Source organism: Pipistrellus hanaki (assembly GCF_964339955.1).
Source record: "Pipistrellus hanaki genome assembly, chromosome: 9".
NCBI lineage: Eukaryota > Metazoa > Chordata > Mammalia > Chiroptera > Vespertilionidae > Pipistrellus > Pipistrellus hanaki.
Genome location: NC_140511.1, coordinates 35293842 through 35316961, shown reverse-complemented (window position 1 = coordinate 35316961; position 23120 = coordinate 35293842). Strand labels below are relative to the sequence as shown.

The 23120-nt window shown below is 38.6% G+C and overlaps 1 protein-coding gene across 17 annotated transcripts in view; it reads right to left on the bottom strand.

Moving 5' to 3' along the window:
* LOC311628225 (disks large homolog 2) overlaps positions 1 to 23120 on the bottom strand; it is a gene marked incomplete at its 3' end in the record, with an annotated part of 1110130 nt that overhangs the window by 28513 nt on the left and 1058497 nt on the right. For 10 of the 17 annotated variants that reach the window (XM_084895257.1, XM_084895256.1, XM_084895258.1 and 7 more), the window contains one exon: positions 1946 to 2045. In XM_084895257.1, the coding sequence (XP_084751383.1) occupies positions 1946 to 2045 (100 nt within the window). Of the gene's footprint in view, positions 1 to 1076; positions 1123 to 1945; positions 2046 to 23120 lie in introns of all 17 variants that reach the window. The other 7 variants (XM_084895260.1, XM_084895261.1, XM_084895248.1 and 4 more) reach the window with 1 other exon arrangement.

The following is a 23120-nucleotide window of genomic DNA, read 5'->3' as shown; positions in this document are numbered from 1 at the left end:
ATGTGTAACTAAAAAAGAAAAAGAATCCAAAGTAACAATTTGAAGGATGAAGGGTATCATTAGGCAGGGTTATAGAAACAGCTCTTGAAAACAAAGTTCAGCTCAATGCTATTTTGTTTTATACAAATGAAAAGATCAGCTTCTAAAAATATTGCTTATAGCTATTAAATTAAAACAAAAACGAACAAAAATTAAACATGTGATACAGTTGCAAAAGACACAAAACTCTGTTCTCATTTCACTGGTGCCTACACAATGAGGTTAGTACAAAAGAAAGAAAAATCATAGCATACTATATTAATATACAAGATTATTTGTTATTGCTCAGTGCAGTGAGACACAGATAAAGGCATTAATAACAAAATGATTTAAAGGTTTAATATATTTAGTTTTCCACTATAAAATGAAGACCTTCTATGTAACACAGCTAATACGTCACTGATAGAACAACATATTAACACATGTCTAAAACTTTTATCATACGAACATTTCAAGCAGGACCACTGAAAGTCAGAAAAAGAAGCAACGTTAATAACAAAGAATTAGTCATGGAAGATCAAATAGCTTAATATATACATTTTGAGAATGCATGTTCCTTTGGACTATAAAATAGCTCCTTTACCAATAACCAAGTACAATCCAATTATCAAATTTGGCAAGGCCTGGGTGAAAAGGCAGAAGGGGACATACAGTACATTTCTGCCTTCTTGTTCTAGAACATTTAGCTTGCCCTTTCCCTCAACATGGCTCCTTGCTCTCTGGGAGGAATTAGCCTGCAGAGCAAGGGATGCCATAGTTGGCAGCAGGACCGTGTTGGTCGTATCACACGGTGAGAAAGGGAAGGTGTGAATTGCAACAGGAGTTACAGTGCCTGGCACACTTGGCTTTTCAATGCTGACATGCAGAACAGAACGGTTGGAAGTTACTTCGTAGGAGCATTCACAGCTACGTAACAAATAAAACTCGTATCTTGTGCATGCTAGGAGTGGAAGGCCCTCAAGTAAAGGAACAAAAGCCAAACTCAAAAGGAAGGGGCAAGAAAAGGAAAGTTACAGTGACCATTCCTGGGAACTTACTCAGAGTCTTTGTTCCATAACCGTCGTCACCTAATCCGGGGATGTCCTGCATGGAAGTCCCCAGAGAGAGCAATGAGAGAGGAAGAACAGCCGCGGAAGAGGAAGGAAGAAGTCAGTGGAGTTGAAATGGATACTACCATGACAGACCGTGTTGCCTAAGCAATCTGGATCCCAATCTCTCTCATTTGGAAACAGCTTTCGCCCCAAGCTCCCTGGGCTGAGATGCAAGAATTTATAAAACAACTCAAAAGGTTTAAGCAGATGATTGTTACAAAAAATAGATTCAGTGGATGACATTTTTGCCCATTGTCTACATTGCCACAAAAATACACCACTGAGAGCAATGATTCACTCCACCTTTCATGACCGATTCTTAGATTTCATCCTCACCAATACAAGCTCACTGCTCAGAAGGAGTTTAGTATTCATTGGCAGTGAAAGAGTGAACAAATGCTCGTTATCAATATAGGGAATTTAATCCCTTTCAATTAGCTAGCATTCCAAAAAATGCATGTGGCCATAGGATCCAATATTTCTGTCCAGAATAGAATTCATCTCTAGCCCTAGAGAGTTGCATGATAGAAAAGGCAAACCAGACCCAGTCCTGGGCACAGATAAGTGCTCTCTGGAAGCGAAGTCCCAGCTTCCTGAAGTCCCTCTCCACTGCCTCCTGCAAAGAAGAGCCACCCCAAGGGAAGGATCCAGACTGCAGCCAAACACTGGTCACAGTAGTAAGCCCTGACCTGCCTGCCTGCCGTGTTCGTTTGCCTAGGCGTGTGGCGTGGGGGAGCCTACATCATGCGTGTTGCCGGTGAAGGATTTTCTCTCTCTTGTGTTGCAGGTGACATTCTCTTTGAGAATCTACTTACGTTCAGGATCACTGGTTTCCTGCTCACTCTGCTCCTTGTTCTTGTAGAATGGGAATTTTCGTGAAAAGATGAAGCTCTTTTTACGCTTGTCATTGAATGACTGTGAAGGAGAAAAGGCATGGGGCAAAAACAGGGGACGTCTAATTGTTGTCACACTCATGCTGACAAAACAACTAGTTTGTAAAAGCAGAGAGAGCTGTAGTGACGCAAGTGGATAGTCTAAGGGGGTGCCAGCGGGTCCCTGAAGGCAGATTTTACTTTCAAGGAGTGCAAATTCTGAGTGATGACACGTTGAAAAAGTTGTGTCCTAATTAAAAAACTGGTTATAGCTAAATGATTATAGAGTATTGAATCGGCAGCAGAAGACCTAGAGTCTCTGTCCAGCTCTATAACTTGTCAATCCATCACCTTAGACTGAATCTCTTTGAACCTCAGTATCTTCTTCATCAACACAATGCGGATGAGAGAAGCTCTTAAGTTGTGAGATTCATGTAAAGCAATGGAAATGCAAACTGCTATACAAATGTTATCTTTATCATTATTATCGTTGGTAGAAAAGATTTTATTAGGACTCTAGACACATAGCTGTCTAGATGTCTTTTTAAATAACTTGAATTTGAATTACTTTAACTTAGATTTAATTAAAACCACACAGAAAAGTATATAGATTTAAGACATGTAATAATCATAGCTGTTTCGCACACAGGTAAATAATTACAGTATAATGTTTTCACTCATAAGTGATTTTAAAGATAATTAAGCCCAAGCCTTCACTGTAGACAGGAGGGCCAGAGGCACAGAGAGGTTGAGTCTCTTGCCAACATCGCAGAGTTAGCTGGTGATGCAGTCAACCCAAATTTGTTAAAATTGTTGCTAAAAAGTTATCAACTTGATATTCACTCAAGCAAGGGAGCTATCACAGCTACTTATCTATATTCTGATGATAAAAAAATCATTGAAGAAAGGCTGTCCTTCAAAATGTAAGCCACTCTAGTAGCTTAACTGAGGTTGGATTAAAAATAATAATTTATACCTGTACTAGAACTTATTTATTCAGGTGACTATCTAGATGCTTGCCTAGAAGACTCCTTGAAGATTTTTCATTTATTCCCATCGTTGCTATTATGTAAATGCTTTCTGCGGTTCTTCTTTGGGAAATGGGATCACAGTCATTTTATAAGCTATAATCCATACAAGTGAACTTCTTAGTAAGTTCACTTATTTAAAAAAATATGTTTTGCCAGCTTGACTGCCATTCTTACTTGACTGATGTGGCTCTGAGGGTCACTCTCCAAGGAACATGACATATTACCATATAGATATTGCAGGGAATGTAATAGACTCTGAGGGTAATTCAACAAGGAGTGTTCTACATCAGTCTTCTCAATGGCAGCTGGCGGGAATAAACCTACGTAGAGCCAGCAAGGCAACTGCCTGGAAGAAAAGCACTTGTTTCTATGCATGTATTTGGGTCCATTGGTATGAGTCAATTTGGGTCTCTACAGATTTGAAGCTTGAGAAAATGGTGTAAATAACTTCTTTTCCTTGTATATTCATGCACTTCTACATTAACATCCGTTTTGGTTGTCATGTTCATTTAGGAAACGTGAAAGTACTAAAATGTTGGTGCTGTCAGTGAGTCATTCATTACTTTTTCAGTTACTAGAAACTTTCACTAAAGTCGGGGGAGCTTAATGTTATGTATCATTAAGAAGGCTTGAAGAAAAACATTAAATTAAATATTTAGTAATTTCTGAAATTAAGGGACATATTTTATACTCAATATTTTAGAACTAGAAACATTCTCAGGGGACAAAAAGAAGTATCACTTCAGAATTTATTACTCTGCTGACAGCACTTAGGTTCAATATGGATTTATCTTAATTTGTAATTGAGAATTGGTGTCTAAAGACTTGAGAATTGGTGTCTAAAGACAAGGCTGGGAACTACGCCCCCACCCCCCAATTTTTTCAGCTAAAAAATGGCAAGTTCTTAAAGGAACAGTAAATATTCTTGCATCACTCCAGTTTCATGCCACTTTTACATTTCAAGCATATTTAAACTTCAGTGACTGAAAATAAAAGAAAAATCATGTAAGAATTAATGACACGTGACATTGCAAGATATGTTAGACATTTAACTTCAACATTATGGGTGACTTGTCATGCAAAAAAAAAAAATTACAAATTTTCATGCAAATACAAAACAGTGCCAAGACGAGTAAAGCCTGGGGTTAAAATGTAGACACAGATGGACAATGAAGGAAGCCTTGAGAGACAATATGGGGCCACGTGCAAACCACATCACTTAAAGTGTCTCACGGGGTCAAAGGAAAATGAACATGTGCTGCCTGTGATTAATTCTTTTTTCAAAGCAGGGGCTGTAATGTGTTAACATTTCCCAAGTATCAAAATGTTGTGTATCATGAGTCATCTGATTGGGACATAATATTTAACACCACACTTGTAAAAGAACAGAGAATACATAACAATTCCTCAAAAATAAAATCATCTATCATAATCTTATTACCCAAAGCCATTTTGTGTTGGAGTTAAAGAAATGGAATCTTTGGTGGTTATATTTATGGACACAAAATGAAATCACAACTTTAATTCACACAGGTTTAAAAGCCATACATTTAGGGTCTTATTTCAACATTTCAACTGTAAGAGGTTATATGTGGTTTATGATGTTCTACCACTATTTTTTATTAGACATGTTCAATGCCATTATATAAGCTTTTTGTTGCTGTTGGATTTTCTTTAAATTTAGAAAAGGAAAATCTTTTATACCAGTGTTAGGTGAGAATAATAAATTACACTATTACTAGTTACAGAACATATAGCTCTAAAGCCATTTAAGGCTGGTTTACAGCGCTGTCAGTCATACCTGATCAAGGTAAATTTTTTCTCTCTACATTACAGTATCTTAAATCTCCATCCATTACTTTCATGGCAGGAAACATTTTTGAATAGAGATTTTAAAAATACCAATCACATGTGGCAAATTGGCATATCTAAGAATTCCATTTTGGAATTTGAGCTGAACTATTGAGTTCTTATGAACAAAAGTGATAAAACAACAGCAGCTAGTGTTTATTGAGCAACTGTTATGTGGCAGCATTGGTTGTAAAGCTCTACATGTGCTAACCTCCACACCAACTTTACGAGGTTGGTACCATCATTATTCTCATATTACAAGAGGAAACTGAAGTTTATAAATCTTCTGTTACTTGCCCAGAGTCACACAATGAGCAGTGAAGTCAGGATCTGAATTTGCCAATATTTGTTGTTCTTATGAGAAAAATGAGGTTCCGTAACCGGAGCCTGTTTCAAGTTTATATTTAATATCATTTGTCTTTATATTTAAAAGCTTTTGTCTTTCATAAGTGATATCATAATCTGTCATCATTCCCACAGCTTCCATGCTTGGCAATTAAAAAAAAAATCCATTGGATGCTATTGCTTCAATAATATCTTTGTGGTTTACCCTGCTACAATTTTTGAATACCCATTTATGTTTTTCAGAGCGCTATCCTTTATATTCATTCTTATGATAATATATTAAAAAACTATTTCAATGGGACAGGCTATGAACAGGATTGAAGGTAGGGAATTATGGGAGTGGGAAGTGACAACTAGTGGTTAGGGTGTTTACTGTAGGGGAGATAAAATGTTTTAAAATTAGATTGTAATGATAGGTGCATAACCCTAGGCATATACTAAAAACAATGAGTTGTGTACTTTAAGTGGGTTAATTGTATACTGTTTGAATTATGTCTCAATAAAGCTATTAAAAGAATCCCCAAACAAAATGGAACCCCTCTGCCAAACTCTACACCATGGGTTGAGAGGAAACAATCACAGCATGTTTTCAATTTTATTTGGTGTAAATATTTTTTTTTTTATCTTTAATTGAATGAGAGGAACCCCCTTCCCCAACTCTTGCAATCAATCCGATACACATGTCTTGTTTATCTGATTCTGTTGTGTCTCTGTGAAATGAATACCTTTCATGTTGTGACAGACATGAGAACACCTGTACCAGGACTCGGCATATTACATCACTGTCACTCAAGAAGAAATTTCTGAATTGTTAAGTCAATGGCATAAAATTGCCTAGCCTGACCCCAAGATATAATGGCTCACAAACTGGCTTAAGATAAAATACACACTCACAAATAACAAAAGGAAACAAAACCAAAAACTTCAAATTGATACTTTTCCAACTCAAATCCCATTGCTTAAAGACATGTGAGTGAATTGACATACTTTAATCCTTCCCATCCCGAAAACTTTCTAACTCTGGGTATGTTTCAGTTTTCTTCTACCTTAACCAAGAGATCCAATTTAGCATCACCAAACAGTGGAAAAACTTCACACCATATGCCTCCTGATGGGAAGTATCGAGAACACACACAAAATAATTTATATAGTATTCCTACCAAAGATGCATGAGTTGCAGCTAACTATGGAGAAATAATCAGGCAAATTAAAATTAAGAAACCACTCTCAAGATATCACAATGTCATGAGAAATATAAAAAGCTAAAGAACCATTCTAGATTAAAGGGGGTTAAGGACATAGGACAAATGGAATGCGATGTGTGGTTCTGGATTGAATTCTGTTACAGTGGAAAACTACTCAGCAATAACAAGAACTGAATTACTGATACAAGCAACAACATGGATGAATTTGAAAAGCATTATGCTAAGAGATAGAAGGCATACACAAAAGCACATTTATGTACGATTCCAATTATAAGAAGGTCTGGAAGAGACAAAACTAAGCTATGGTGGTAGAAATCAAATCGGTGATTGAGGAGTTGAGAACTAAGTCATCCTTCAATGACACCTCCAAAAAACATTCTAGCTTACCGTATTCTCCTAAATGTTATCTTCCATATCTCTATATGGGGGGTGGCAGTTATAGAAACCTTTCCCCCTTTGTCCATCTTTTTATTTTTAAAATATATTTTATTGATTTTAGAGAGGAAGGGAGAGATAGAAACATCAATGATGAGAGAGAATCATTGATCAGCTGCCTCTTGCACGCCCCTACTGGGGATTGACCCCACAACCCAAGCATGTGCCCTTGGCCATAATTGAACCTGGGACCTTTCAGTCCACAGGCTAATGCTCTATCCATTGAGTCAAACCAGCTAGGGCCCCTTTGTCCATCTTGTGGACACTGAAACATCTTTAAGGTTAAGCTCTGGTGTTCTGCGTAAGGCTGTCACAGTGAATACACTCATTTTTAAACATATTTCTTTCCTGCCACATTTTGATCTCAGAGCAGGTACCACATCACATTCATTTCTGTATCATTAAGTTCTAGAGCAGGGGTCCTCAAACTTTTTAAAGTGGGGGCCAGATCACGGTCCCTCAGAGAGCTGGAGGGCCGGACTATATGAACTACTAATTCCTACTGTAACACCTCGGCTGCGCTCACTGCCCAAAAAACCTGGCGGGCCGGATCAGACTCCTCTGCGGGCCGCATGTGGCCCGCGGGCCATAGTTTGAAGACCCCTGTAATCTAGAGCATAGTAGATACTCAATAATTATTCACCAAATGAATGTATGAACCAAAGCGAGGAATGATGATTTCTATTGGAAATATTGGGATAAACTTGGGGGGAAAAAGAAAAAGGAAGGAGGGTGGGAAGGAATAATGAATAATAAGGAATAATCTGTAGAAAATGGGGAGGAATAATGAAGAATAAGAACAATAGCCAAAGGAGTAATGTTTTTAAATTGCATTCTCCGCAGTTGTTATCTCTTAGAATTTGTTTTTCTTATATGAATTTTATCTCATAATTCTATGCTCACTGATCTGATTTAGTTTTAGTTGCCATTTATTACTAGTAATAAAAATGTTGCACTCAGCTATTGCTGTATGTATTTTTGTACAATACATAACACATTTTCAGCTCTCTGAGCCATATTTGAATAGAAAAAGTGAAAAGATTTTAGTGGTATTTATAACTTTAAAGAAATCTACCATTTAATTTTCTTTTTCTAACTCTTTGCCTTCTAATGTTTACTGCTTTTCTTAACTAAAAAGATTAGTTTGGGCCCTAGCCAGTTTGGCTCAGTGGACAGAGCACTGGCCTTCGGACCAAAAGGTCCAAGTTCGATTCTGGTCAAGGGCACGTACCTTGGTTTCAGGTTTCTCCTCAGCCCTGGTCAGGGCTTGTGTAGGAGGCAACCAATCAATGTGTTTCTCTCACATCGATGTTTCTCTGTCTTTCCCTCTCCCACTCTCTCTAAAAATCAATGGAAAAATATCCTTGGGTGAGGATTAACAACAACAACAACAACAACAAAAGATTAATTTGTTAAAAATACTTTTTCTATTTTTTAGAGAAAAATTATTTTTTCTACTAACAGATGAAGCATGCCTTTTTAAGAGAAAATTTGTAAGAAATAGAATAAATTACTGAGAAACAAATCACCTTTAGTAATATTATTTTTTGTGTTTTTAAAAAATTATTCTATTTAAACTTCCTTGTATTATATAATCTAAGGAATTTAAAATTCTGAGTTGTTTTTATTTACTATTAAAACACGTAGCAAAGTATCATGGGAAAGGCCTTTGGAATTCAGCTGTATAACCTTAAGAATGTTGTTTAATCTCTGAGCCTCAGTTGTGAGTATTTAAATGTGATAATGTATAAAAAGCAGGTATCACAGTGCCTGACACTTAGTAAAGCTTAATAAAAAGGAGAATTATTTTGATGGTAACAGAGCACTTTCCCATATCATAAGACAGTCTTTGGAATCATAAGCTTTAAAAAATGCATAATAATGGAATGAAATAAACAATTATTAATAAAAATATTTTGGAAAATCCCCAAATATGTGAAAATTAAAAACAAAACAAAAAACCACTTTTAAAATGAAATTTTAAGGAAAATAGTAAAATTTTTTAGATGAATAAGAATAAAGACAAAAGATACCAAAATTTGTGAGATACAGCTAAGGCAGTAGTGAGAGGGAAATTTATAGGTATAAAATGCCTATATAAAAAAAGATGTAAAATCAATAATCTAACCCTCTACCTGAAGACACTGAAAAAAGCAGACAAAACTAAAACTAAAACAAGCAGTAAAACACAATAATAAAGATTAGATCAGATATTAATAAATTGAAGAGAAAAACAGAAAAATCAAGAAAACCAAAAGTTGGTTCTTTGCAAAGATTATTAAAATCCTACAGCTGGTAAACAATTAGCTAGACTAAGAGAAAAAAAAAAAAAGGAAAGTTGTTACTAATTTTAGGGATAAAAGATATTTTTACTGATTTTATAGAAACAAAAGAATTATAAGGGGATACTATGAACCTTATAATTTGAGTATCAATCAATTAGATATTTTAGATGAAATGGATAAGTTCTTAGGAAAAACCCCCACAAACTACCAAAACTGATTCAAGAAGAAATAGAACTCTGAATATACCTATAAGAAAGAGATTGAATTAGTAACTTAAATAATTATTCACAAAGAAAAGCCCAAGTGGCTTTACTAGACATTTAAAAAAGAATACAAATACTTTACTACAAACTCATCCAAAACACGGAAAAGGGAACATTTCCTAACTTATTCTATGAGGCTATCATTACCACATACCAAAACTAGAAAATACACCACAAGAAAAGATTACCAACCAATATATCTTATAAATATGACAACTTACTTAAGTGGATTTACCACAGTTAACTTAAATATTCCTATATGCTATACACTTCTGTAGTTTTCCATTTTTAATTACTCTATGTTGTAATGACTATAACATTTTCTGAGAATCAAATAAATGATTTGGAATATGAGGAAGCAAAAAAAGAAAAAAAACAAAACAAAACAAAAATACCGAATCAATAGCAAAAAGAAAAAATAACTTAAAAAAATAGTGTAAGGAGACGCTATCTTCCCCCACCTGGTGAAAGAAATAGACTTACAAGTCCAGGAAGCACAGAGAGTCCCAAACAAGAGGAACCCAAAGAGGCTCACACCAAGATAGATCATAATTAAAATGCCAAAGGTTAAAGACGAAGAGAGAATCTTAAAAGCAGCGAGAGCAAAGGAGTTGCTTACAAGGGAGCGCCCATATGACTGTCAGCTGATTTCTCAACAGAAATTGCAGGCCAGAAGGGAGTGGCAAGAAATATTCAGAGTGATGAATAGGAAGGATCTACAAGCAAGATTACCCAGCAAAACTATCATTTAGAATTGAGGGTCAGATAAGGAGCCTCATAAATAAGAAAAAGCTAAAGGACTTTATTCTCTAAATGACCTGAAGATTTTTTCAAACTTGCTCCTGATTTTTGTAATGAGAAAATGGGAAGGGAGGACGCTATCATTCTGGAGAGAGGGCTTTGGCAGCTTACAATTAGGACGCATCTGTTTGTTAAAGGTCAAAGTGTTCCAACACGGGTCTATGGACATGACCTCAGATTGGGGGAGTGAAAGTGTCAGAGAATCTGTTACAGTGCGTATTGTACGACAGATGTGTTTTTTCCACAGTCCATCCTGTCTTGCAAACTTGAAAATTTATGAGGTCACTGGAAAAAAAATTGAAATGGCTTTCTTCAAGTTCATTGTACCTTCATGCTACTGCGAGCTACCAGAATGGAGTATTACACCTTTATTTATTAATAAGTTTATAATTTTTCATTGACACTTTATTAATATATTTATATATGGAACGCCTACTATGTCCTTTTATGTTCCAAGCCCTCTGCTGAGCCCTTAGCACTTTGGTCTTCATTCAGATAGATATTGTATTTGAGATTAGTGCTGTTAATGCATTCTAACAATGTGTCATTTTCTTTGTCAATTTGTGCAGCATTTTGTGTGGTGGACTCTATAGGAAATTGCCAGGCTATGTGAATCCAATTATTGCTTTCCCTTTCCTCTTTGGTAACCCCTCAGGCCAGTCTTCACTGGCTGGTCCTACATACCTCCCTGAAGGTGATGCAACCCCCATGAGGCCAGCAGGGAAGCTATAAGCTGATTAACCTTTGTGAGGAAAAGACCCTCACTCAAATCCAGACATGGATTTACACCAATGGAAAGTAACAGAATGCTCAACATTACCCTGTTTCCACTGCTGTCTCTCCAAGCACTTAAAAAAAAAAAAAAAAAATATATATATATATATATATATATATATATATATATATATATATATATATATATATTATTGATTTTAGAAAGGATGAGGGAAAGAGAAAAACATGGATGATGAGAGAGGACCATTGATTGTCTGCCTCCTGCACGCCCCCTACTGGGAATCGAGTCTATAATTCGGGCATGTGCCCCGACAACTCCAGGTTCATAGGTCAACCTTCAAACACTGAGCAACCTTGCAACTGGGCTTTGAGCACCTCTGGAGCTACACACCTCTCTTGGAACTTCTCCTGACAGAAGTCTTTTCTAACTATGCCAGGCCCCTCTACCCGAGGCAGTTATGTCCATTTATTCATGCACCAAATAAATACTGAGCTTATGCATGATCCAAGTGCTATGCTGGGAGCTGGAGCTACAATAAATTCTAAAGCACCTCACATCTCAGTGACAGAGAGAGATTCCTAATTTACCAGAACAATGTGACAGTGTGTGCAATGAAGGCAGAGTAAGTGCTGCTATGGAAGGGTGCAAGAGGTGAAATGTAAACCAGATAGTAAAGGCTAGATCATCATTCAAGTGAAATAACGAGATCGAGAGGGAGGTTATTCCACCAGCAAAAGGAGTTAGGCAGAGATCTTGACTATTCTCTGATAACTCAGTGTGTCTTTTCTCCAATTAGAATGTAAACTCATTTACTGAGCTGCTTCTCTGTGCTATTGTCGGTATACATCTTGCTAATTATGTCTTTGTATCCTCCTCACAATTCCATCACACACACACACACACACACACACACACACACACACACACACTCAGACATCTCTGTCTACATTAACACACATATACAAATAAGGAAACTGAGGTTGAGAGAAGTAACATCATTTCCCAGCTGATAAATGGCAGAAATAGATTCAAACTCAGTTCTCAGACTCTGTAGCCCCCATTTCACCCTTTTTGTTTGTTTGTACTTTTCTGGGGCTGAGAAGAGAGCAGTTGCCTAAGCATGTTGCCTGAGGAGAGAATTGGTTGACAGATAGTTGTCCAGGTAGGGACCCATGCTATGTCCTATTGTAGGCATGTAGACCATGACTTTATTTCACAATCTGGGTTGTTCAAATGAAGGCAGGTGATGGTACTGGGCGAGGCCAGCATCACTGTACTCCCAGGTATTTGTGAAGTGAGGAGTGTGCACAGGGAAGAGATAAGAGCCCAGGCCTGGGGTCATACAGGCCCAGGCAGGCACACTGCTTCCCTGCTGCACATGTTTTCTTTCTGAGAGTCTTCCTTGCTAATATGTTTGATCACTGGCTATGTGGAGCTAATTATGTAACCTTTTCTAGAATTTACTTCCTTCTCTGTACCATCTACATAATAAAAACCCAGTGGTCATAATGCCATAATGACCATAGACCGGTCACCAGGAGGCTGCGTGTGAGGCGAGGCATGTGCGGGTGGGCAGGGCTGCGCGATTTCACATGCTGGGCTTCTTGTGAATTTAATAATTATCATCATCATTATCTGAAATAAAAAAGCCTTTTCATTTTATTTCTTTCTTTGTGTCCTACTTTCTAAGTACATTCTCAGGGAAGCTTCTTTGATCCATTTTCCATCCCATTTCCAGACTGAAATGGGAGCTCATCTCCTTTTATATCTATTGGCATGACATTATCATTATTATTCCCCCCACTTTTTTTGGTTGTTACTCAGTAATACTATCTATCTATCTATCTATCTATCTTTTTTAAAAAAATATATATTTTATTGATTTTGTACAGAGAGGAAGGGAGAGAGATTCAGAGTTAGAAACAGCGATGAGAGAGAGTCATCTATCAGCTGCCTCTTGCACACCCCCTACTGGGGATATGCCCACAACCAAGGTACATGCCCTTGACTGGAATCGAACCCGGGACCCTTCAGTCCCCAAGCCGAAGCTCTATCTATTGAGCCAAACCGGTCCCAGCTATCTATCTATCTTTACCTACACCAATTTCTCCCACCCACTCTGGCAATCACCAATCTGTTATTTGAATCTATGAGGGTTTTTTTTTTTTTTGTTTCTACATACTGTATAATAGAGATCATATGTATCTGCCTTTCTCTGACTTATTTCACTCAGCATACTGCCCTTGAGGTCCATCCATGTTGTTGCAAATAGCAAGATTTCATTAATTTTTTTATGACTGAATAATATTCCATTGTTTTATACACACACACACACACACACACACACACACACATATATATATATATATATATATATATATATATATATATATATATATATAATTATTTTTATCTATTCATCCACCAATGGATACTTAGGTTGTTTTCATATCTTGGCTATTGTAGATAATGCTGCCATAAATATGGGACACATACATCTTTTTGAGTCAATGTTTTTGTTTTCTTTGAATTAATACCTAGACGTGGAATTGCTGGATCATAAAGTAGTCCTATTTTTAATTTTCTGAGGCACTGCCATACTGTTTTCTACAGTGGCTGCACAAATTTACAATCCCACCAGCAGAGTTCAAGAGTTACCTTTTCCCCACATCCTCACCAACACTTGTGATTTTTTATCTTTTGATAACCATTCTAACAGATTTGAGGTGATGTCTCATTGTGGTTTTAATTTGCATCACCACCACTACCACTGGTAATACATTATCATCATCATCATCATCATTACTGGTAATATATGCTTTGCCTCTGGTGCAGACAATAGGCAAATATTCAGACTATGCATGCTATGGAAACTCAGAGCAGAGACTCTTGTCTATATGAGCTTATGAAAGTCACTGTCCCTTCCTGTGCATCAGCTTCCTCTTCTGTCAACCAGGGAGATAAATGAGATGACTTAGGAAGTCCTTTATGCCATGAAAACCTTTCCAGTGCCTCCCTCTGGTTATACTCTCCTCACCCTCCCTCCCTCAGCTGTGAGGAGAGGTGCTCAGCCTCACTCTCTCGGATGATGACTCAGTTTCTTGACCTGACAGTTTGAGTTTTGTCTCCCACTGACTGACGTCAACTCCATACCTAGAGCACAAGAGGTCACCTGCAGAATTTGGAATAGTTGATGGCAAACCAGTAAGTACAATAATAAGTAGTACTCTTTGTAAAGTTGTGCCTGATTGAATAATTCTCACCTCATGCTTGAATGGAAGGAGGAATTACTTACAAATGGATGCAAATCCATTACAGGGAGACTGCTGGACCTTCAGCCAATAGCCTCATTTGAGCCCCTAGGATGAGTCACAGGAATTAGGACTCTCACTGGGAGTTTAGTCACGTGGCAGGTGAGTGGAGAGGTGGTTTCTGCTTTGAGCACTTTGGTCTAGCTCACACCGTGCCTTCCACCTACACATTTCCTCCACGGAGCATTTCATATGCTCTTCGCTAGTGGACTATGTTTTCAAAGTCAAGCAGAGCCCATACGAGGAGTAGATAATAATTCTGGAGAGAATGCGAGCGGCCCCAGGATGTCTCAATGGTTCATTTTTGGGGGAGAGAAAAATCAAACATGATTTGCTAAACTTCAAATAGTAGCTGATACAAGTGCAGATTTTCACTTGGCTAGGACTTGAATTCCTGTCGGATTTTAGAGTGCAGAGATAAAGACCGTGAAAACACATCCACATACCTCATGGAAATGGAAACAACTTCAAAACCCCCAACACTTCCTTTTAGGAACAATCCCTTTCTTTCCCTCTCCCTCCCTCCTGCACCTTTATACACTTTTCTGTTCATGTTCCTGTCACAGCCCAGCAGGTTTATTGTTTCTGTACAAGACACCAGGGATCACTGCAGCGAGTCTGTCACTGTAACTTCAACTGTCACTTTAAAGCTAGAGAAAATGGCCCTAGCTGATTTGCTCAGTGGATCGAGTGTCAGCCCTTAGACTGAAGGATCCCGGGTTCAATTCATCAATGTTTCTCTCCGTCTCTCCCCATCCTTTCCATTCTTTCTAAAAAATCAATTGGAAAAAATATCCTTGGGTGAGGATTAACAAAACAACCACCACCACAACAAAACGATAAAAAATGCTTCTTGTGCCTGAGGAAGAATCCCCCACCCCAGTATCCACCAGAAACTTTGCAATCATCCTTGGTCCCTTATTTGTGCATTTCTGTCACCGTTTCTCCATCCCTGATGCTACTGTCCTTGTTCAACGGGAGGAAATTTTGCATTTTGTTTTGGCATAGAATTCACCATAGAATCCATGTGACAACTGCAGTCCACTTGTGAGAGAATGCACTAGAATCACTTAGCACAATGTCTAGGAAATAGCATCTAATAAACAATGTACTGCTCTTTACCCATTCCCAACCCCCATTTAGGCACCAAAGAGTCCATATTCTAGTAGAAGACAGTACATTTGACAGCACTATCCATTGTATTACTGGAAGATTCCAAAGGAATGGGGTACTAATATGTCCATCATAGGCTATTATAGTGCTAAATGCAACCAGGCCGGTAAGAGCTTAGTCATACTAAGTGCTCAAAACATTATTTTGAGCATACTAAGTGCTCAAAACATTATTATTTTTATTCCACTAATATTTATTGTGTGTTTTTTCAAATATTTTACTCAGTGGCTCCAAAGACAAAGTGTCATTTAAAAATTGAAAATTAATAGGGTGGTGAAAGCCTTCACCACCCTATTAATTTTCAATTTTTAAATGACAGGGGATGGGGGTGGGCTACAAAGGGTCAATGGAGGAAAAAGGAGGCATATGTAATACCTTCAACCATAAAGATTTAATAAAAAATAAAATAAAATATAATTTATTGAGGCTAAAAAAAAAAAAGTAAGGGTACAAATGAAAGGAAGTTACCCTCTCTGAGAAGAGGAACTTCCAAAGCTCACTTTCTCGAGGTGGCCCTTGCTGAATGGTATGGGATGGGTTTCACCCCCCAGGTATGTCCCCTCTGTATCAATGCAGCTGTAATAAAAATTGGGAGCACAAAGCCAGGAGCTCACAGTTGAAGCAAATCATTACGGCACTGTGTAATAATTGTTGCAATGGAACCACGTAAATAAGCCGTAAGGGCACCGAAGAGGGAGCAAGGGCTGCTGGGAAAGCTGGAGAAGGTTCAGAGGCACCAGTTTAGCTGAAAATTAAAGAACAAGTAGGAGATTTTCAGGTGAAGAAATAACAAGCTTGGTTCAGAGTAGAGGAAAGGCCTTAACAGGGAGCAAAAAGCCACTTCTTCCCTCTACCCGTCCCCAGTGTAGTGGACAGATCACAGGATTGAGAATGGGGTTAGAAGAATGAAGGCAAAGACTGTTGGGGCAACGCTGGTCTGCACTGCAAGGAGCTCTCAGTTGCATATGATACTACAGATAGTCTATTTCTGTCCAAAGAACTATCAAGCAATAAATGAGCAGTGTAAATGATTCTACTGAAATGTAGCGCTCAAACATCATTTTTTATCAGCAACTTCCAGTGTTTGGATTACAATCCCCGAGGGAGAATTTTGCAGTTGACAGGAGCCACAAAATTATCCATCAAAGTCTTCTGCACTGCCATGGCAGGGAAGAGCCTACTTATTATTAAGTGAGGGGAAAAATAAAAGCTGGTTTCTTGGGTTTCTCAGCCCACAGATTAAAAATAGCAAATTCAGTTTGGAGGGGGCTGGACAATGGCTGTGCTGCTTCCAGGCAGATATCTATAGACTGTGCCAATAGACAACAGCTGAGCCTTGCATGGCGAGGCAGGCAAGGAAAACCAAGCTTGGGTCCCGCTACAGAGGAGGCGGCGTCTGTAGTGTGATAATAGAGGTCCATAATTACCTATTCAGCAGCTCCTAAGGGCTTTATGCCAGGGGCTGGGTGAGTGGTGGGAGTGAGGGCTGGCCCGGATCACTGCAATCGTTTACGGTGGGTGTAGTGCAGGGAACGATGGTGAGAAAACTGAGTCTTCACCTAACATCTAGCAGGTCCAACTCAAAAAAATTTCCACAGAGCACATTAACTTTGTGGCTTTGAATTCTGTGGCTATAATATATAAGTATTAAATATATAGGGCATTTAATTTATAAAATTACTAACTGTATAGATGATAAATGCTATAAGCATAAGGCAGTGGTTGGCAAACCATGGTTCACGAGCCACATGCGGCTCTTTGGCCTTTTGGGTGTGGCTCTTCCACAAAATACCACATGCAGGCACTCACATACAGTGCAATTGAAACTTCGAGGCCCATGCGTGCAAGTTGGTTTTCGGTCTGGCGAGTCTATTTGAAGAAGTGGCGTAAGGACACTCAAGGGGCCAAAGAGCAGCATGTGGCTCACAAGCCGCGGTTTGCTGACCACTGGCATAAGGGATTTGCACCTAATTTTATCTTTACAGCTATTTAGGGACTATCATCATAGAGAAGTTAAGACTAGGGGAGACTGGAAGGATTATTTTTTTTTGAGGAGTCCACACCTCATAGTGTTGTTGTGAGGATTTAATGAGAAAAATTCTTATAATCTATTTAGCAGAGTGCCTGGCTTATGAATGGTAAGTGATACTGCATCATATTTTAACCCTTTGCACTCTGCTGTCCCCTCTCAGGGGACATCGGAATTCTAGCATATCACTCAGATGTCCCCTCTCAGGGGGGCCATTGCAGTTTATTAGTGATTACGGGGAATTGAGTTAATTCAACGCACGTGTCTGCCGCAAAGTAGTGTCGAGTAGCTGGTAGCCAATGTCCAGAATGGTTCGGAGTGCAAAGGGTTAAACTTAACTAATCAAAGTCTAATCTCTTATTTACCACATGTGAACTTTGCCTATTCCAAGGGTAATCAGAGATGCTCAGTCAGTTCTTGGGGATCAGTTGGGAAAACAGAGAGCTTTCCACCTTTAACACAACACTCCTGAGTAGCAATCTTAAATTTGTGACTTAAAATTAAAAAAAAAAATTGATTTCAGAAAGGCAGGGGGAGAGAGAGATAGAAACATCAATAATGAGAGAATCACCAATCGGCTGCCTCCTGCACACCCCACACTGGGGATCGAGTCTGCAACCTGAGCATAAGCCATGACTAGGAATCAAACTATGACCTCCTGGCTAATAGGTCAATGCTCAACCACTGAGCCGTGCCAGCCAGGCCAATTTGTGGCTTTTCTTTAAATTAACTTGGGCTTGTGCTCCTAGCACTCCACCTCTGTGAGGGCCTGGGGCTGGTTCACAGAATGCTTCCTCCACGAACGAAGAGGAGTGCTGAGCACACACACTGATTACATGCTCCAAACTCATTGAACTGTTCATTCTCTTTGGCAGGTAAGCACAAGCTAATATGGAGAGAAGGGTGGCTTTTGGGGGGCCTTGCAGAAAAAACAACCATTCAGATAAAAAAAAAAGCTCTAACACCGGTTTCAACAAGTGGTAGTGTAATCTTTTCAAATATCCCTGAAGTTGTCAAAACATGAAAGGCAAACTGCGAATTTGTGAGCTTCTTTTCCAGCGAGATAGGCTCTCACACTGACGGGGGCTTGGAGTGTAAGTAAATTTGAGACAGCCCCCGGGAAAGCTCACACTCTGTAGTTCTGTCACCCAAATTCCCAGAACTCTGACTGTAAAGGGAACCTATTTGCATGACAAGTTACCAATACTAACAGATAAAGGCTGTTTCCCCAGCTTTCCCCATTGCAACCTGTGGGTACCAATCACCCTGGCTGCACGGAGTCATTTCCCCTGCTTTTCCCTACATGGAGTTCAAGTACACAGAATGTGATAAGTTATAATCCTTAGGCATCACATGCTTGTCATTGTTTCATATCTTCATGTTAAGTGGTAGGTTCATGGTGCTTATTATGTTGTGACTGGTGGATAACGAGTGAGTTATGCATAGATACTTTTTTTTAGTTATGTAATTTTGATTTAACTTAATAACCTTCATACCATATATTTTTAGGTTTATCTCGCATTTAAATTTTTTTTTCATTGACTTCAGAAAGAGAAAGAAAGAGGGAGAGAGATAGAAGCATCAATGATGAGAGAGAATCATTGATCGGTTGCCTCCTACATGCCCTCTACTGAGGACTGAACCCACAACTGGGCATACACCCTGATGGTTCACAGGTTGATGCTCAACCACTGAGTCACACCAGCTGGGCTTTATCTCGTATTTTAATGAAGCAAGCTTACTGCATCCCTCTTACTGGTCCTGTTTTACAGAGGAGTGATTGATTGACCTGTCTCAGCTGACATGGCCAACACTGTAGCTAGGATTGCAGTATTAGGCATCTTCACTCTTAAAGAGTGCCAACCTCCAAGGAAATAAAAATCTTTCCCAGATCATTTGGTGTTTGCCAAGAGCAAGGGCAAAGGCTCATGCATCTTTGTTTCCCCAAGGCCTAAAATAGTGCTGGACATGAAAGATACCGGGTAAACCTTTGGTAAATAAATGAAACTATATTCACGTGTTTCCAAAGGATTGTACTTGGCCGTGTGACTATGACTAGGTCATTCTTTCCTCTTCATCTATGGATATACAAACCTCCCCCCTTTCCCTCCCCCTCACCCCAGGCCTAATGAATAGCCTTCTCAAACTTCTTAAAGGAGTATCCAATACTCTCTGTTATTTGGCCTCAAGTCACACATCTAGCCTTCTTCTCCCACTGGCCGCTTGAGTATGGTCCATGTTCCAGTCAAATGTAATACTTGCTGGTAGCCAGACATCCTTCACTCCTTTACTTTTGCTTCTACTACTGTTTTCTAAGTGTGAAATGCACTTATTCTATAGTTGTTGAAATCATCATCCTCATAAACGTAGCTAAAATGCTACCTTTTCTTGGAACCATGTCTTCATTGCTCTCACTCAGAGTAGGCCCTCTCCCCTTCAAGCCTACATTAAGAATCTGCATCTTTCACTAAGCTTTTTGTCTTATATACTGTAGAGGTGTGTGGAGTTTGGTGTGTCTGTATGTGTGTGTGTAAGAAGGTTAACTCAGGCCTGGCAGCAGTGGACTTGACTCATCTACCTCTCCCCTCAGTGGTCAGGGCAGTACCTTGAATCATGGCAAACCCAAATTCTATTGATTAAAATGAAAGGGAATAACACTCAGATCAAGAGAACTTGCATCTAAAGGCAACAATAAATTGTTTAGTTCTCCATTCACAAGGGATAGCAAAAAGCATGAGGGCTGTACCTTCTAATTTAGATATATTTTCTCCAAATACAACACCTCCTTTATTCTCATATATTTAATTCCATGTTTATTGGTTGAATGCCAAGAATATGCTAGGCCCTAATAAATCACATTCCCTACCTTCGAGGAACTTGTAACCTGCTCTCTGGATGTTATTGCAGTTGAAAAACCAGTCTCAGACAGAGAAGCTACTGGCTCCAGATCACATAGTTAGGAAAGCTAAGAATAGAATTTATGAGTCTAATTTCAGAGGCTATTTCTTTTAAATGAAAAGACAAGATAATTAGGTATTTTTATGAATATTAGGACCATAATGGAAGTTAATATTGACTTTTTAGACATTACTTGATCTGTCATTAAGAACAAGAGACTTGCCGAAACTGGTTTGGCTTAGTGGATAGAGCGTCGGCCTGACTGAAAGGTGCCAGGTTTGATTCCAGCCAAGGGCATGTTCCTTGGTTGTGGGCACATCCCCAGTAAAGGGTGTGCAAGAGGCAGCTGATCAATGTTTCTCTTTCATCAATGTTTCTAACTCTCTATCCCTCTCCCTTCCTCACTGTAAAATAAATAAATAAATAAACAAATAAATAAAATATATTTAAAAAAGAAAAAGAAAAAGAAAAGACTTCTACCCACATATAAATGTGGTGAATAGTAATCAAGAGGCAGGATGTACTATTTTTGCTTGCTAAGGGTCTGGCTATAAATTATGGTAGTGAAAAAGTCAGATGACTGGACAGTTGCTTATCATCTTTATCTTTCAATATTGATGTTTTATCTTTGAGCTAAAGACTTGCAAGGTAAGACATGTAAACTCCGAGGTGTGACTGGGCTTTTTACCTTCAATATTAAGGTTAAAGGAAGCCCTGTAGTGAATCAGAATTTATACATGGATAACTCAAAGTAGAAATGGGTTGGAGACAAATTTTCTGATTTAGACTTCACATTCTTAGTTAATAGGAAGAATATTTAACAGAAGCTCATGTGATGAAACTATACTTATTATTTATATAACCACAAATTATGCATCTCCTTTTTACATTATGTTAGCCCTAGCATCACTAATTGAATAAATAGAATTAGGTATGCTAATCATATCTAGAATTAGTTCAGACATACAAATGCCTTTAAGAATTAATTGTTCTACTTTGCTCACACAATAATACATCATCACTGTGTAGGCCTCAGCTCTGCCCCTACTAGTTCTATGAGTTTGGCTAAGTTATTTTTTCTAAGCTTCAGTTTTCTCATCTGTAAAATGGGCATATTATAGAAATACTTACCCTATGGGGCTATTGTAAGAAGCAAATGAGCAATGCCTATGAAAATAAGGCAATTTACACGTGTTCAAAGTAACTGCCATACTGAATGAAATGCAGTGTTTTCCCAATGTGATGGTACTGATCAAGTCTGCTCTGGACAGGTAATTACACAATATGGCTGAGAACTCAGAAATAATCTCAATTTCTAGCCAAAGGCAGGGGCAAGAGTTGGGGACTGAGATCAGTCCTGCTGCCAACTCTACCTCAAAGTCGTCAAGCATGTAATCAAAAACACCCTCACGCAAGTGGATAGAGGGCAAGTGGATAGAGGGCAAAGCTGCAGCAACTCCCTCTTTCTCTGTGTGCAAAGGGGATTTGGAACCTAAATAAAGAAGGAGTTTCAGGAAGCTACTCCTTCCAGTCTTTTAAATGGGGAAGCGTTTGAGATGCGTGTGCATGTGGGGAGGGTGGGAAAGAGATAGACTAATAGTTCCAGGTACTTTGCATATATTCTCTCTTTTAATATAATTTCATTTTTACATGAAATGTTATTATACTTCTGATAGAAGCTGGTCATGCTGATTGATACCAAACCTTCCAGCTATGCTTCTGTATCTCAAACTTCAGTAAGCCTAAAGGAATGTCTGGGGAGCCTGTTAAAATGCAGCTTTCCTACCACCACCCACAGGGATCCTGATTCCACAGGACTGAGGATGGGGCGGACACCTCCATTTGAAATAAGAGCCTCAGCCGATGTTAATGTAGGTAGTACTCCAGGCTGTCTTGCCATCTGTCTACCTACCTACCTATCTATCAACTAGCTAATCACCCACCCCCTCCTGCTAGTTTCTTCCTTTTGGAAATCTAATCAACACAGCAGCAGATCAATCTGCTAAAATTCTAGTCTCTGCTAAACTCTTGCAAAGGTTCTCCACTGCCCTTGTGATCTTGCCCCCGATGTCCCCTCTGCCTTCTCTGCTGACACTGATGCATTTGTAGTTAAGTAATGTCAATTTTCTTTGGCTTCCCCAAGGCACACTGGGCTGATTCCTTTTTACATCCTGTCCCCTATATGTTATTCTTTCTATCCTTTCATTCCCGGTTAGGGTTTACTTTTCCTTCCAGCCCCACTTGGAATGTTATCTCTTCTAGGAACGTTCCTGTGAATTCCAAGACATGCTTAAGTATTCCAGGTCTGAGTTTAAATAGTACGTTGGGCTCACTTCTCACTCAGCACTTTCCAGATTCTTATTTGCTACCATGTTTATTGACACAGAATATTTTATGATTCCTAAAGGGGGAACCATGTTTTATGCATGGTATTCTTCCATTGCTTCAATCAGTACCTGGCACATATATGGCCTCAACAGATACCTGTTAATGAAAGCCCAAACAACAGAAAACATTAGAGGAGAAGAGCACAATGAGCAAGTATATTTATTGTCTCAATTTTCCATACTCCTGCCAATATTAACTAAATGAAGCATTTAGCTTAATTAAGCAATGAAAATAACATGGGCCATCAAAGGTATTTTTTTCAAGTTTACCACTTTTAATTTTTTCCTCCTGATGATGAGGTAGACCCAACATATATACAATGTATAGGTCAATATATACAAAACAAAGAAATTTTCTTAAAAGTGGA